Source organism: Sciurus vulgaris (assembly GCF_902686455.1).
Source record: "Sciurus vulgaris genome assembly, chromosome: 3".
Lineage (NCBI taxonomy): Eukaryota > Metazoa > Chordata > Mammalia > Rodentia > Sciuridae > Sciurus > Sciurus vulgaris.
Genome location: NC_136463.1, coordinates 34,243,460 through 34,258,655, shown reverse-complemented (window position 1 = coordinate 34,258,655; position 15,196 = coordinate 34,243,460). Strand labels below are relative to the sequence as shown.

At 50.2% G+C, this 15,196-nt stretch overlaps 1 protein-coding gene across 2 annotated transcripts; it reads right to left on the bottom strand.

Moving 5' to 3' along the window:
* Positions 1–9: 9 nt before the first annotated feature.
* EPX (eosinophil peroxidase) lies at positions 10–10,585 on the bottom strand. Of its 2 annotated transcripts, XM_079134766.1 has the most exons (13): positions 10,419–10,585; positions 10,201–10,294; positions 9,800–9,975; positions 9,502–9,619; positions 9,292–9,421; positions 8,232–8,438; positions 6,667–6,985; positions 5,195–5,355; positions 4,573–4,828; positions 3,969–4,139; positions 1,549–1,786; positions 798–1,010; positions 10–506 (listed from the first exon to the last, which is right to left on the bottom strand). In XM_079134766.1, the coding sequence occupies exons 1-12, from the start codon at positions 10,492–10,494 to the stop codon at positions 809–811; spliced, it is 2,148 nt and encodes a 715-aa protein (XP_078990892.1). In that variant the 5' UTR covers positions 10,495–10,585; the 3' UTR covers positions 10–506; positions 798–808. The 2 variants fall into 2 exon arrangements, with proteins under 2 accessions (XP_078990892.1, XP_078990891.1); XM_079134765.1 differs by having other exon boundaries at positions 10–1,010.
* Between the last annotated feature and the right edge of the window lie 4,611 nt (positions 10,586–15,196).

Here is a 15,196-nt window from a genome sequence, read left to right as displayed (position 1 = left end):
AGGTGAGTGCCAGCTAACATCTTAGGAGTGCTCCTCTTCAACATCTGGGTGAGGCATGGGACTGAGTCCTCACCCTCCCCAGCCAAACAAAGAAACAGCAGCCCCTGCCCTCAGCAGTGTTTTATTGGCAGAAGCAGAGCCAAGCCTGCAGCACACAGAGGTTTGTGGGGTGGCTAGATGCTGTGACTATGCAGTCTCCAAGTCATGGTGGTAGATGGGGAAAACAGAAGGAAAAGCTGGAACCCTCCAGTTGATTGTTGTTGGGACCTCGAGGCCTCATGGCCTGGCCCACAAGTCCTTGCGCATGGCACCGATTTATAATACTTAAGAGTCTCCCAAGGTGGGTCGGCCCATTGCCACTAAGAACACCAACTCTCACTCCCAGCCAATGAAGCCAACTCTAAGCTATAGCCATCAAAAGCACCAGCAGGAAACAGTAGCTCTGGGGTAGAAAGAATCACAATCTTTCCCCTTGTCTCCAAGGGTTGGGGGCTTGTCATAAACTCCTAGAAAGAGGAGAATTGCATAAGTGAGGGATTTGCTGGGCATCCAGAATATACCATTTTAGGGCATTAGTGACCAAGCTGCGTGTAGTTGGACACTTCATGATTGTCTCTCAAAGTCCTAGGCTCTGAGATTGACCATCAGTGCAGAAACTAGCATATTGAGAAGCCACTAGGAAAAAGCCCCCGTCCCTGGTGATAAGTTCTGTTATCTTTGCTTAAAGACCTGAGAGGACTCAGCTATCCGTCCAGGGAGGGACATGAGGGCCTGACCCATCCCAGGCCTCCCCTTACCTGCAGAACCCTCATTTGCCTCGCCAGGCTAATAGGTTCAACTTGGGGATATGGCGGCAGCTCACAAAGCCTCGGGGGTAGATATTGGCCCTGAAGATGTCCCTCGAAACGGTGGTGATACCAGTGTTGTCACATATAATTCGAGACAAGGAAATCCGGCTGAGGGCCCTGCGCTGTCTTTTGGTGAAAACTCCCCATTTCTGCCACCAGAACCTACCAGGTGGTCAAGAGATGTGGGAGAATGAGCACCTGTCATGTGTCAGGTATTTTACATACAGCATTTCCTTCACTTCTCACAACTTTCTGCAAGTTTTATAAATGAAAAAGCAGACGCAGTGATTAGATAAATTGCCCAGTATTAAGGGCAGTAATTTACGTGGCCAGGCCTGAATATGAACCTGGGCAAATGGACATCTGAATATGGAGTTGGCAGTTGAACCACAGCTTTCCACAGGTAAACCAGATTTTGCTCTTTTATGGTCACATCTCTGGGATCTGCTACCCAGGACAGTGAAGCTGACAAGTCTTTCCTGGATTTAAGGAGAAACGTAAGCAATGTCAGCTTTGCCTGGGTCAGTGTCTGTGTTCCTTAGACCCAGCTTTCTAGAAGGAACCTCCTGATCTTAGATCTCGTGAACTTGAGTGTAATGCAACTAAAAAGAAGCTCCTTTCCTTTGTTGTTTAGCTTAGAAATGCTAATGTTCTTCTGCTCTGCCTCTGGTGATGGTGTCTTTTAATGTGGGTCTTTTACCTGTCTCCATCTCGGGCTCTTCTGAACTGGTTCTCAAAAAGACAAGCCAGAAGAGGCCCCACCCGGGCCCCTGGCAAAAGAGGCTCTGCAATGGCCCCAATCCAGATATCAATGTTGTCAGGCGTCCCATACAGATTCAGAAACTTCCTTGCCAAATCATGGTTTTTCAGCACCCGAGCTAACTGTGCCAGGTTCCGGGGCTGGGAGAGCCCACAGAAGCGCCTCCATGCATTGTAGCCTGTGTGGGGGAGAGGAGAGTCAGTCTCAGATATGTTCATCTCCCACTAATCTTTTTCCCCACAAGTTCTCCAGAGACAGCTCTGTGGTCAGTGGTCAGTCAATATTGGACCAAACAAGAAGATCCATGCTAGTTCAAACACCAGATCGCTGTCCTCTAATTTAAAATACAAGTAGACAGCTGGGCTTTGTGCACATCAGACTAAGGGATATGTCTAAATATAAAGAGCTGTTGCAACTAAAAACTCACAACCACAAATCTGAAATTTAATAATATTATTGACTGGAAGTGCATTAGTGTGTTACGGTACCCAGAACATAAAAAACTCTCACGTTTGTAGAATAATGAATAAATAAATGAGCAAATAAATGAGTGAACAAACCAACAAATGAAAAGCATGGATAAAATTAACCTACTCAGAAAAGGACCACACGCTGTGTCATTCTGTTTATATGAGGGGTCCGGGATAGGCAAATATATAGAGACAGAAAGTAGACTAGTGGTCATCAGGGGCTGGGGGGGATTGGGAGTAGCCATTATTACAAAGTTCATTTTGAGGGTGGTAAAAATGTCATGATGTTAGATCATGATGGTGGTTGAACAACTCAACATACCAAAATCATTGAATTATGTACCTCATATGGGCAAATTTTATGGTGTGCTAATTATATCAATTGATTTTTAAAAAGACTTCTGTGTAAGAAACCCAAAATCTAGTGACAATGATTTCTCAGCTATTTGGAACCTACACTGGGGTGAAGCCACGTGATATGCTGTGGACAAAGTGGGAGATAACTTTGCCATGACCTGAAGAAATGCCAGCCCCATATCATCAGTTGAACTACAACTCACAGACACTCTTCTCTAGCCGAACAAAGGAAAACTGTACAATGTTTATCATCACTAAACCCTGTTGCTTGAATATCTCTTGGGACCCTCCCCAAAAAACTATGAGGTGATTTTTTTTTTTTTTTTTTTGTGCTGGGGATTGAACCCAGGGCCTTGTGCTTACAAGGCAAGCACCCTACCAACTGAGCTATATCCCCAGCCCCTATGAGGTGCTTTTATGGTATGTTTATTTAAAGTCAAGCAGTCATGACTTGTCCAAAGTCCCTTCGCTATCAAGTAGAGTTCAGACCCGATTGTTCTATTCCAAATTTGGTATTGGACTTGGGAGGAGACTGCAAGAGCTGCCATCTAGGTAATATTTTTGGGATGTCATGGAGGAAACGTGTCAGAGGGGAACAGAAAGTCACTGTGGGGCAATTTGGGTGGCTAGCAATCTCAGTTCTCCAGCAGGGGGCGCCCACAGCTCCTTAGCTGTCAGGCGCACCCAAGTTTAAGGAGGCAGGAAACTACTGAGTGCCTGCTGCATGCCTGCTCTGGCAAGTGCAGTAGGCAGTAGCAAGTTCCTTGACTGCTTTATACATGATGAAAGATCTGCTGGGGCAGGGGGGGCCTCAGGTTCTATCTAGACAGGGAGGTAGGAGGTAGGGATCAGGAGAGGCTGAAGGCCTCCCCTAAAGAAGCTGAATGGGGATGACAGTGGCAAGAAGAGGGACATTTGAAATTTAATTTCAGATTTTTACCACTTCTTACTTGTGTTACCTTGGGCAAATTTCTAGATGTCTGAGCTTATTTTCTCATCTATAGCATGGAGGGTATAACTGCTTGTCAATGTCAGTGCCTGTTCTCTCTTCTTTCCTGGGATAAAGTCTTTTTTAAAAAACCAGTGCAGCCTTAATTTTATTCCACTTGTTCTTTGCCTCTAGGCTCTTTGCCTTTCACCCCACCAGAGCAAGGAGCCAGTTTCCGTAGCCCTGGAATTGTAGCTTTTCTCCTTGGAACTTGCCAGGGAGGTGGGGATTGAAGCAGTCCTTCTCTGCCTTTTATATCTACTACTTTCCTCTACTTGGAAAGTTCTGATCTCCTTTTTTCCAGCTCCTGTGCTCAAGTCCTTGTCCTGTGGTGAACCTAAAGCTGGAGGCCCTACAGCAGATGGGGAAGACGTGGCAGGATGGCTATCAAAGATCCCCAGGGGAGCTATGGTGCATCAGCCTCAGACTTGAGCTCTGCACCCCTGCGCATCGTGTAGGCAGTTCCTGTCAGAAAGGAGGCACCAGGTCTTCTCTGAACCCTCTGAGCAGCCCAGGCCTGTGAGGAGAGACAGGCACCCCCTTACCTGGAAGGCCGTGGTCTCGGCTGCGCTGCATGTTGAGAGCTGCCAGGTCCAGCCCGATTCTTCTTACTTGCTGAAATAGTCGATCCCGGAGCTCATCCACCAACATGGAATCTTGTCGGTTCAGCTTGGCTGGGGTGGCCATGAGGCCTCGAAAGATGGGGTCAATGCCACCTGGTGGCGGGGAGTGAGAGCAGCACTGATTGGATCAGCCTCTGGGAAGCCCCTTGGATCATCCCATGGTGCCAGGCTGGCTCAGAGCTGCACATGCCAGTTGCTTATTTTGTAATATTTGTTAGAACAGAGGCATGGGTGGACATGAGGGAGCTGGAGCTTGGAGGGAAGCCCACTTCTTAAAGGAGGGAAGCAAGCTCCTTGCAGGTCGACAATGTGCCAGGCTAACATAGGTCTCTGCCGCTCTTATCTCATTGCTCAGGGCATGGGAGGTTCATGCTTGAGGGTCTAGCTGGCCCTGCCTTTTCTCCACTGTCCTGGGAGACATTAGCAGTGGCCTTTTTAGCAGCCTGGCCTCCTGGCAGTAAGATGGGCCCACCCAGGACAGGGAGTGCTCCCCACCCCCTCTCCCTTTGCCTGTGGAAAACCTCACCCTCATGCACGATTCTCCAGCTGGCAAAGAAGGCAGAGCTAAGTGGGACACGGGAGTTGGGTGCTGAGGCCCGGTATTGGCTGTCCAAGCGGAACATGAAGGGCTGCAGCATGGTGTGGCCAAAGCGGAAGGCCAAGGTGAAGACATTGGCCACACGTGGGTCCACGTTGGAGCAATACCCTCTGTAGGGGCCCAGGGTTCTTCTGGCCCGGGCCTTTCCCAGTACCAAGGGTAGAAAGTCCCGGTAGGTGATGATCTGGGAGAGAAGACATACAAGGAACGTGGCCAGAATGGCCACCCAACCCATACCTGGCTTTCAGATGGACTCATTTTAAAGGGTTTCTTAGACATAGCAAGTCATTATGATCATGTCAAATTCGACAATGTTAATTTCCCATTGATAGATGAGATACTGAAGCCCAGAGAGGTTGAGTGTCATAGACAAGGTCACAACTAACTAGCAGCAGAACCCATGGCAGAGGTATCCCCCCACCCCCAGACACCCAGCCCCAGCCCGCTCGAAGCACATCCCCAAGCTTGTGCTAAGGTGGAAGCCACTCCCTCAGATTGCTCCTCAGGCCAGGTTATTTTCTGGGAGATGCTGGGACCCAGGGTCCCCTACCTGGACCATGGCCCCCACAATCTTCCGAGCCTCATTGTACAGTTTATCTCCGCTCCAGCGAGGATTGAGGCGTCTCAGTTCGGTGGCCAGCCGGTTGTGTTCTCGCACAAAGAGAGTGTGCAGGGCCGCCAGTTTGGGGGTTTCACTTGACCGAGAGTCACCTTGAAAAACCCAAGTTCAGAGTTGCCGAAACCCTGCCCAGAGAGTCTTCTGCAAAGGCAGACAGAGGCCTGGGGTCTGGAGAGATGAAGTGAGACTAGCTGTGCCCTCGCTGCTCCTCCATCTTCCTTGGCTGTGCCATGAGGCTCCTCACTGACCACCACCCTCCTCTCAATACCAGCCCAGGAGGGGGAGCAGAGTGGGGTGTTGGGTTCCTAAGTGGCTGGAGAAAGTTAGAGCCAGGCGAGGAGCACAAGGCAGCTACTGTTCTCAGACTGACAGGCCTTTGCCTAACGATTCTGTCTACAAAATGACCAGATCTATAGCCTAGCGGGGGACCTGGGTGACTCTGGGAACCTTGACTTTGGGATGTCATGAGGGAAAGAGAAAGAAAGGATTGGGCAGAGCCCCGTCCAGACCCTCTCCTATAAGCAGGCAAGTAAGTTCAGTCATCTGCTGGCTTCAGACGAAGCCCTTTAGCATAAGCTTAGTTATAGTAACAAAGACTTCTCATGAAGTCTTTTCCATTCTTCCAAGGAAACAGATGTGCAGTTCTTACAAGGTGAGCTGGAGACACTGGCCTGGAGGAAAGCAGTGGACCAGAGTGGACAGCAGAGACGGGGGGACTACACTGGCTTTTCCCATGTGGGTACTGCCATTTGAAACTCTTGAGCACATTGCTTCTCCTCCCTAAGTCTCAGCTTCTCATCTGTAAAATGAGGATGATAATTTCTGCATTTCAGAGCCTCTGTGAGGTTTAGGGGTGGCCCACTGGAATATCTTGAGTAACTGGAAACAATTCCATTATTATTACACACACACCGTGGCAAAGACTTGGAGGAGAGTTCAAATTATGCATCCAGAGGAAGGACCAGGTGACAGTGTCTAACAAGAGTGTGTGTGGGTGGAGAACTAAGAAAATTTAGCTTAGAAAAGAAAAATGTCTAGGTGTAGGTAACAGGTACTTTCGGGTCATTAAAGGGGCTCTTCTCTGAAGTTCCAGAAGCATGAAAAATAACAACAGGGCTAGATATTGGATCGAAATAAGGGGAGCCCTTCTTACAGGCAGTGGAGCTGCCTGGGAATAGGTCGTGGTGCCATATAGATAGTGAGTCCCTCATCTCTGGAAAGTCAGTCAGGGATCTTTGGCCATACTCGGGGGATTGGCAAAGGGACTTCTTCCAACTGACTGACTCTCTGATGACCATGCTCAGATGTATGCTTATGGTGTGAATACACTGGTCCCCATCCAAGTCCCCTAATCCCACATCCCACGATGGCTTCCCAAGACACCATCTTCCCCCACGTCAGACCTGCCAGGAAGCAAGGGATGCGCGCGGAGCGGTTGGTGAGGAGACAGGGGTCATCCCGCAGGTTGTCAAAGGGCAGCAGGGCTCTGCCATTGTCTTGGAAGCGCTGGTTGACGGCCAGCAGCCCTAGGTAGTTGGTCCGATTGCGGAGCCGAAGGGCGAGGGAAACCTCGCTGCCATACACCATGCTGGCGTCCACGAAGGAGGTGAGCGCATTGATCTGGTTGCGAACTTTGTTTTTGTTTTGGGGACATGCAGGAGCTGAGCGGAAGAAGGGGATGCAGTCACGCTGGTTCTTGATGCGGGGATCATTGGGCGGAATCTGAAGTGCAAGAAGAGTCAGTGACACTGGGGCCCCTCTGCAGCAGGCTCACTCCTCTTGGTCACCATCTCCCTCAAAACTTTGCTCGACACTCCCCCTCCAGGAAGACCTCCTTGACTCCCCCAGACTCCTACTGCTCACCGTTTCAGCTGGAGTGTCCTGAGCACTTTTTATCACAATCACAAAAGGTTAGGAATGAAAGAGGCTTTTCAAACAATCTAGAGCCTCCTCTTACAAATGGGGAAACAGCCTCTCTGAGGGGGACTGTGACAGTCATTTGGCAGGAGAAGTGGGATTAGAGTTCATTTCTGACAATTAAGCCTGTGCTCCTTTAGTTTGAGCAGCTGGACAGACATTTCCTAAGCTCCTTTCTTTCCAGGAGCTTTGGAGACAATGAAGGTCCAGAACCTCAGTACAGACCTGGCACAGTGGCATATGCCTGTAAGCCCAGCGACTGGGGAAGCTGAGGCAGGAAGATCACAAGTTCAAGGCCAGTTGCAGCAATTTAGCAACTTAGCTAGACCCTGTCTCAAAAACTAGAAATAAAGGGGGCTGGGGCTCCATTCTGTGGTTAAGTGCCCCTGAGTTCAATCTCTGGTACCAAAACAAACAAAAAGCAAAAAACAAAAAACCCAGAGCAGGAGGCAAGAAACTGGCAGCACAGTACAAACACACACCGCTAAGAAACCAAACTGAGGGGCATTTGCTATGCTTTGTATAAGAGTCAAATGCTAAAGGTATTAATAGGAAGATCTGAGAAAGCTCTGCAGAGGAGGCCCTGAACCAGGGCTTGAGAGGGGAAATGGGGAGGAACTGTGTCCCCCTTCACCTCAGCAGAGACTCTGCTCCTTGGATTCTTTTTCTTTTTTGTTTTTTGTCTAGTGTCCCACACCTTCCTTGCCTTCTGGCCTGAAGGATAGAACCCTGATCCCCGCCCACCCCAGAGTTTTGGGACCCTTGGACCACCCAGAGGAGAGAAGGGCAGAAGCCAAGAGACCCTAAAGGCTTCCAAAAGTAGAGGTTTCTGCCTTTGGAATCAGCCTCATGGCCAAGGCCTGTCTCTAATCACTTCCTCCTCCATGGAGCTTGAACTGAGGCTTTGGCAGGTTGCCCTACTACCATCCTGCTCTAGGCCCAGCTGTGTTTCTTGGTGTCTGGAATATATCCCAAGCCCCTTCAGGATGGGGCCTCAGCGTTTCAGATCCTTACACGCAGCCCACTGCCCCCTCCACAGGGGCTTGGGTACCTTGATGGGAAAGCAGGGGGGTAGCTGGGCACAGGTCTTCTCACAGTCAACGCCTGCAGTGAAGGCCACTCTGGCTGGAGACTCGGGGGTGAAGTCCAGGTCATGATCAATGAACTGGCCCCACTGCATAAACATGAGGGCCCGGCCCCGGTCAGAGGTCAGCCTCTCCCTGGGGAAGCGCACGATCTGGTTGGAGACAGCCCGGACCTGTGGGGAAATAAGATCAGTAAGGAACTTGAGCACCTGTGGGGAAATAAGATCAGTAAGGAACTTGAGCGGCTGATCTACACGGTGCTGGAGCCAACCCAGGACTCAAGGGAGAGCAGCACGCCCCCTGCTGGAGCTGATGGAGCCTCTCCTTCTCTTCTGTCCTGCACTCCCCTGTCCTGTGCCCCAGGAGATGTAGCCCTACCTGCTGTGGCCATCATTCCTAGAAGGCCAGTCTCTGGCCTAAGGATTCCAGCAGTAAAGAGGAGAGGGGCTGGATCAGCTGACTCATCAACTCTTATAGAGTGGTACACAGAGCAAATTGTTGGTATAGACCAATAGATGATAGAACTGAGTCACAGATGTGTGGACTGGTTTTAAGGTGGTGGATAATAAAGAGAGAACTTGATAGATAGATGGAAGGGTCAATAGAAGAAGAATTTATAAATAGATATTGATAGGTGAAGAGATGACAGATTGTCATACTGACATAGCAAGGGAAAATTGATAAACATGAAATTTATAGATTCAGCCAGATTAAGGTGTTTGACACGAAATCTCCCAGAAAAGAAACAATCCAATATTGTTATGGCTAACCTTAAGAGATCATGTCCTTATACGACTGTTTAAACCAAGCACTTTATTTAGTATTTGTTCTAACTCGCTGAGGCAGCATTTTCTTCCATATTATAGATGAGGAAACAAACACAGAAAGTGATCTTCTTTGTCCAGAGCCCCCCATCTGGCAAGTGGGAGACCCTGAGTTTGATTCCTGACTGGCTGACTCTGGGCTGTTTTACTCCCTGTATTTAAAAGGGATGAAGCAACCTCCAAACCCTCCACCGGGACTCACAAGAGGGAGGAGGAAACCATTGCGCCTCTTGCCGGGTGTCCAGCCGTAGGGGAGCGACAGCCCGTCCTCGTACTCAGCTGGCAGCCAGCGGGCCAGGGCCTGGTTGGAGGCCCCCAGCCAGGGTCTCCTCCTGTAGCAGTGGGTGGGTGGAGTTAGTGGGGTTCAGGGACACGGAGGGAGGCAGTGGGGAAGGGGGCCCCTGGCACCCACTTGTTGTTGCATCTCCCAGTGATGGTGCGGTACTTGTTGCTGCACTTCTCAGCCTGATCCTGGGGAGCACAGCCACTGGCCTGGATCAGCAGGTGCAGCTGGTGTTCTGTTAGCACATCTGGAGGGCAGGTGGGCGAGGTCCTGAGTCTAGAGTCCTAGCCCCTTCCTGAGCTGGCCTGCACCGTCCCCTTACCGTCCCTCCTCCCTACACCCAAGGCTCTGCATCCGCCTTGAATCCTGGCTTCTTTCCACTTCCAGACCAGGGCAGGCCCTGGGGGCTCAATGGGGAACACAATACCAGTGACATTGAAGGGTCTGGCTCTCCAGGGTTGTAACTTCTCTTCCAGGAGCCCTAAGGCCACATGCATATAATCAGCAGCCCGAACAACTGTCTTGGTGGCTGCTACTGGTTGCTTGAAGTAGGACAGGAGGTCCATGGGGCTGGCGGAGCCACTGCGAAGGCGCTGCTTGATGCTGCCCAGGAGAAGAGGAGGGAGGGCTGGAAGAAGGTGCAGACTCCCCCAGTAGAGCCCCGGCCCAGGGGCGAATCGTCAGGACAGGGTGGGCAGACCAAGGATGAAGGGAAGGGAGGTTCTCAGTCCCCTGGTGCCCAGGGGTGTGTGTTGGGTGAGCTGACTGGCTGGAGCCACCCACCCATGGACCCTCGCAGACCCAGGCAGCCCCCAGACCCTGGTCCACCTCTTCTGGGTTCGATTGTAGGCAGCATCCACCAGCAGCTTGGCCTCTGCTATGCAGTCCTGAAGGACTGAGTTCTCCACTGCCGTGGGGAAGGCTGTTCAGAGGGATGGGGACTGAAGGTCTAAGGGAGCCAGAAGGTCCCCCAGCTCCAGGTGCTTCCCCGCCATTCCCCTTCCCCCAGACCGACCCTCTTCCTTGGCTGTCCAAGGGGCTGTTACCTGAGACAGTGCCCTCACTGGGCTGGGGGAGGATGAGTGTAGCCAGGACCCCTGCCAGGCCCAGGAGCAGCTGCATGTCTGTGGTGAGACCTCCAGTCACAGCTGGGGAGAGACACCCTCAGTCTCCACGGGGTGGGGGTGTCCTTTGCTCCCTTCTTGCACCGAGGACCCCCCAGGCGACCTCTCACCAGCTCCTGCTCTTCTTCGGAAGTAGCTAGGAAGGGACTTTTATATTGCATTCTGGGGTGGGGAGGGCAGCTCTGGGCCGCAGAAGCCCAGCCCCTGAGGTGGAGCTCCAAAGCCTCTGGTTTCCAGGGGAGCTGTGAGATTGGAACACCTCACCCCACCCTGGCCTCTTTCAGCCTGTGACATCCTCCCCACTAACCGCTTGCTCCATCTTCACCCTCTTCTATGGCATCAAGGGATGTCTTTCTCCCAGGGCCCAAAGCAGTGCCTGGGACAGGTCTTGCCTTATCTGTATTTGCAGGATGACTGAGGAGGAATGTGCCTCAGAAGAGAACTTGCCTAGGCCCCGTCATTACCTAGCTGCAAGGCTTTGGGCCAGTCACCTTCCCTCTGCAGGACTCGATTTCTGCATCCCTTAAATGGGAGTTGGGCCAGATGATTGGAAAGGCTCCTCTGCTCCCCATCTGGGTAGAAACTGGGTCTACCTTACTGTCGTATACCCCCCACCCCCGCTGAACACAGCACAAGGTCTGGTATTCAGTAGGTGCTCAAAAGTAAATGTTTGTTGAGTGAATGAATGATTGTGATTAATGATTCGACCCCTCCCCTCTCCTCTCCAGCCACACCAGGTCCTTCCAGAGTGCCTGGGAGAGATGAAGTGATGGCTGAGGCAGAGCCTGAAATACCTCGAGGGGTTATTTGGGGTCCCAGTAAGATGTCACAGGTAAAACACGGGGTGAGAGAGCTGGGGTCCTGCAGGGCTTTAGGTTTCTCCAGGTGTTTCCTCAGTGCACAGCAGTGGTGGGTTTATTCTGAGCAAGCAGTTTAGACCCTGGCTTCCTATTGTCTTGACTAGAGGTAGCTTGTTGCTGCGGGCTCAGACTGACCTGAGTCAATCTGGCTCCATCACTAGCAGTGTGACTTTGGGGGAACCCCCATTTACAAATCTTAAATGCAGAAGGTACCCCAGTCAGTCCCCGAGGGCCCATTCCTCTCACACCACTTTGTCTTTGCCTGCAGCCTGCCTTGCCTTTGCCCCTTCTTTGGGTGGACATGTCCCTTCCTTACTCAGTAAGGACCCTGGCCCTGCTCCAGAACCCCACAGGGGCACCTGTCATCCTTGTCTCCTCCCTCCATCCCTGATCTACCTCAACCTGCCCAGTGCCCTCCCTGCCCCCTCCTTCCACAGCAACGACACCAGCCTCAACAGTTGCTCTTGACACAGCCACTTGCTTTGGCAACTCCTTTCACAAGCTTCAGTTGATGGCCCAGGCCCCCGGATCTTATCTCCTGTTTTCAGCTGAGGTCCCTAACCTGTGACACGGGGGCCTGGATGGAAAGTCACTGGTAGGTGCTGAAAGTGCACTGGGTTCCTTGCTGACCCACTGTGTGTCTTTGGGTAAATCAGCCTGGGACACACACACACTGCACCTCAGTTTCCAAACTTGTGAGACAGGATGGTGATCCCAATGTAGGAGAGAGATCTTTAAAATTGTAGCATGGTCCCTCAACTGTGGGTCACCTCCCCTGTCCTCAGGAGACCAGATGCCCTGGGTTGGAGCCAGGTGGGGTGTGTGTGGCCCAGGTCACCCTCTTCCCAGGGTTTCTGTACTCAGAGTGAGCTCTGCTTTTCGACTTATTCAGTAATATTGAGTTGTGCGAGGGTTTGGCCAAGTCAGAGCCTTGGGTCCTAGGCCCAGCCCTACCCGCCATGTTGGCCAGTACCTCAGAAATTTTGACCTATAGATTGCTTGAGGTGAAGATGAGAGGCAAGCAGAAGGAAAGGGCCCACTGAGGAGCCCTGCACAGGCAGACTGTGGAGGCAGGTTCTGGGAGGTGCTGCTGGGCCTGGGCCCTTGCGTCAGGCCTGGCAGGCAGAGCTGCAGACAGGGAGGCTGAAGGAAAAGTAGGGCCCGCACCTGGTCTCTTGGCCCATGGGGCCTGGAGGACCCTTCATTCACTGCTCTACTATCCTCTCACAGGATCCTGACCCGAGGTCCTGACCTTCTACCTATAAACTTCACCTATTTTTGTGCATGTAACAGAGCCCCTTTGAAATTAAAAGCCTCCCCAATTTCCTGAAAAAAATTGTTTTTCAGCAACTGATTTTCCTCATGCTTAGCTTGAAAACTGAGGAACTGGCCCCCAAGCCTGAACAGACACCAGTAAATTTTGTGAAAAACCAGAATTGTGCCAGGCGTGGGGGCGCATGCCTGTAATCCATCCCAGCAGTTTGGGAGGCTGAGGCAGATGGATCGTGAGTTCAAAACCAGCCTCAGCAACTTAGTGAGGTACTTAGCAACTCAGCGACACCCTGTCTCTAAATAAAATATTAAAAGGGCCTGGAACGTGGCTAAGTGGTTAAGCACCTCTGGGTTAAATCCTCAGTACCCCCCACCCCCCAAAAAAAAGAAGAAGAAGAAAGAAAGAAAAACCAGAATCGTAACAGACTTCTAGCTAGTATAGCCTGGCTAAATCTACATATATGTATTTCTGGGCTGTAGATTGTAACATTCATGGGTTGGGGTTGTGGCTCAGTGGTAGAGTACTCACCTAGCATGTGTGAGGGACTGGGTTCGATTCTCAGCACTTCATATAAATAATTAAAAATAAAGGTCCATCAACAACTAAAAAACATTTTTTAAAACTTGTAACATTCCTATAGGACAGGCAGAGGCAGATTAGCTGACCTCCCAGTTTGAGCCAAACTGCAATTAAATTCATGTTTCCTTTTCATAAGGTTTTCTCTTATTTCCAATGTGGGCAGGGTACTAAATCCAGCCAGTCAGAACTCCAGCAGGGCTCTTGCCTGGGTGCTGGTAACATTTTCCTACTTCCAGACTGCTCCCGATTCAGCAGGAAGCCCCCATTTCCTTCCGGCTTCCTCTGGGAAGCCATCTTTGACCCATCTCACAGGCTAGACTAGGTGCCTGAGCCACCATAGTCAGTACCCAGGAGCCTAATGAGATCAACATAGGGAGGATGACTGCACTATCAACCCCTCAAGCAAGCTACTCAGTCTGAGGCCACCTCCTTACTGGCAGATGTAGGTCTTTTCTGTGCTCTACCTCATAGAATCCTTAGGAGAATAAATGTGAAACGCTACCACTGGTGCCTGGGCCACAGCAGGTGCTCCACATTGTTGCTGAATAAGCTTTGTTGTTTCCTTTATTGAGCTTGTTTGAGGTTGTTCCTCAGGGACAGAAATTGCCATCAGCCTGAAGAGTGTGGGGCAGTGAGTGCAAGGGCTTTGTAGGCCCTTCAGGACTGCTCACCTGGAAGGGAGGCCTCCAAAGCAAGGGTTGTTGGCCCCTGTCTCTCTGGGGTCGGGCACTGGAAACTGAGCCCAAGGACAGGGATGGAGCCCCCAGCCTCGAGGAGCTTTCCAGCCTCGGCACCCACTGTGTGGCCTTTACAGGGAGCAGGGTTCTCATGGTGGTCTGCTTTGACCTGTGCTTTTTCCTGTGGTCAGGGCCAATCACATGCAGGGACCAGAAGAGGGGCGTGTGGGCGAGGGCTGCAGTTCCTCTGCCCTTCCCCATGGGCTTTTTTTTTTCATGCCAACTGGGACCTCAGTGGAAGTTTTCCCCTCAGGGTTAAGTTTTGCTCAGTTACAACCCGAGTATGTCACTGGAGGCGTGTGTTCTCCCCCCCCCCCCCCCCCCCTCGGTGCTGGGGATTGAACCCAGGGCCTTGTGCTTATGAGGTAAGCACTCTACCAACTGAGCTATCTCCCCTGCCCGTGTTATTTTTTTTGATACCTCCCTCCTCTATATACTGAAATTATTAGTAGTGATACTTATTAAATGAAATAAGTAATAATACTGACCAGAAAATAAATGTATGAATTTTCTTTTATTGGACTTTGTATATATAATCATGCCAATAAAGAAATAAAACTAAAAAATTACTCTATTAAAAAATAAAAATGGATTAATGCTTTAATTATACAAATGTGTTTTAAATAAAAGAAAAACACCTACGTATTGGTAGTTTTAATATTTAATATATAATTACAGTTCCTGTTTTCTTGATTTGTTTTCTAGCTGTTAAATGAACAATTACAAAAAGAATAAATTTAATCTTCAAGATATGATTAAAACTCAGTAACATATTTTGTTGAGTGAAGTAAGATTTATACTTAAAACTACTTCACGGTTTGCACTCATTCACTGCTTTACATTTTAAATACAAATTAAAACCACAGTGTTTATTACAATCTCTGGGTCATCACTGTTTATATCACATGAGCTGTTTAAACAGAATACACAATGCTGTTGGCGGGACCTATGACCTGTGACCGAAGCCTGCTCAGACCTTTTTGGACCATTAACAGTTATTCTCAAAGCAAATACACTTAGCAGTGGAAGCCACTGAATTATTGGCAATGTTCTGAATTAACCTCCACATAGAGCATAGTGCTTATTTAAGGATAAGCAATAAGAATGCATTAACTTCAAGCTTGTGTGGCTTACCAATTGCAGCAATTTGGGGGGCTGTAGATCAATCCAAGCTCTCTTTGGGGAGCAGAATTGTTATCACTAATATTGTTTAGAATGGCCACCCCGTGGTGAGCATGGTAAGCAGTCTGT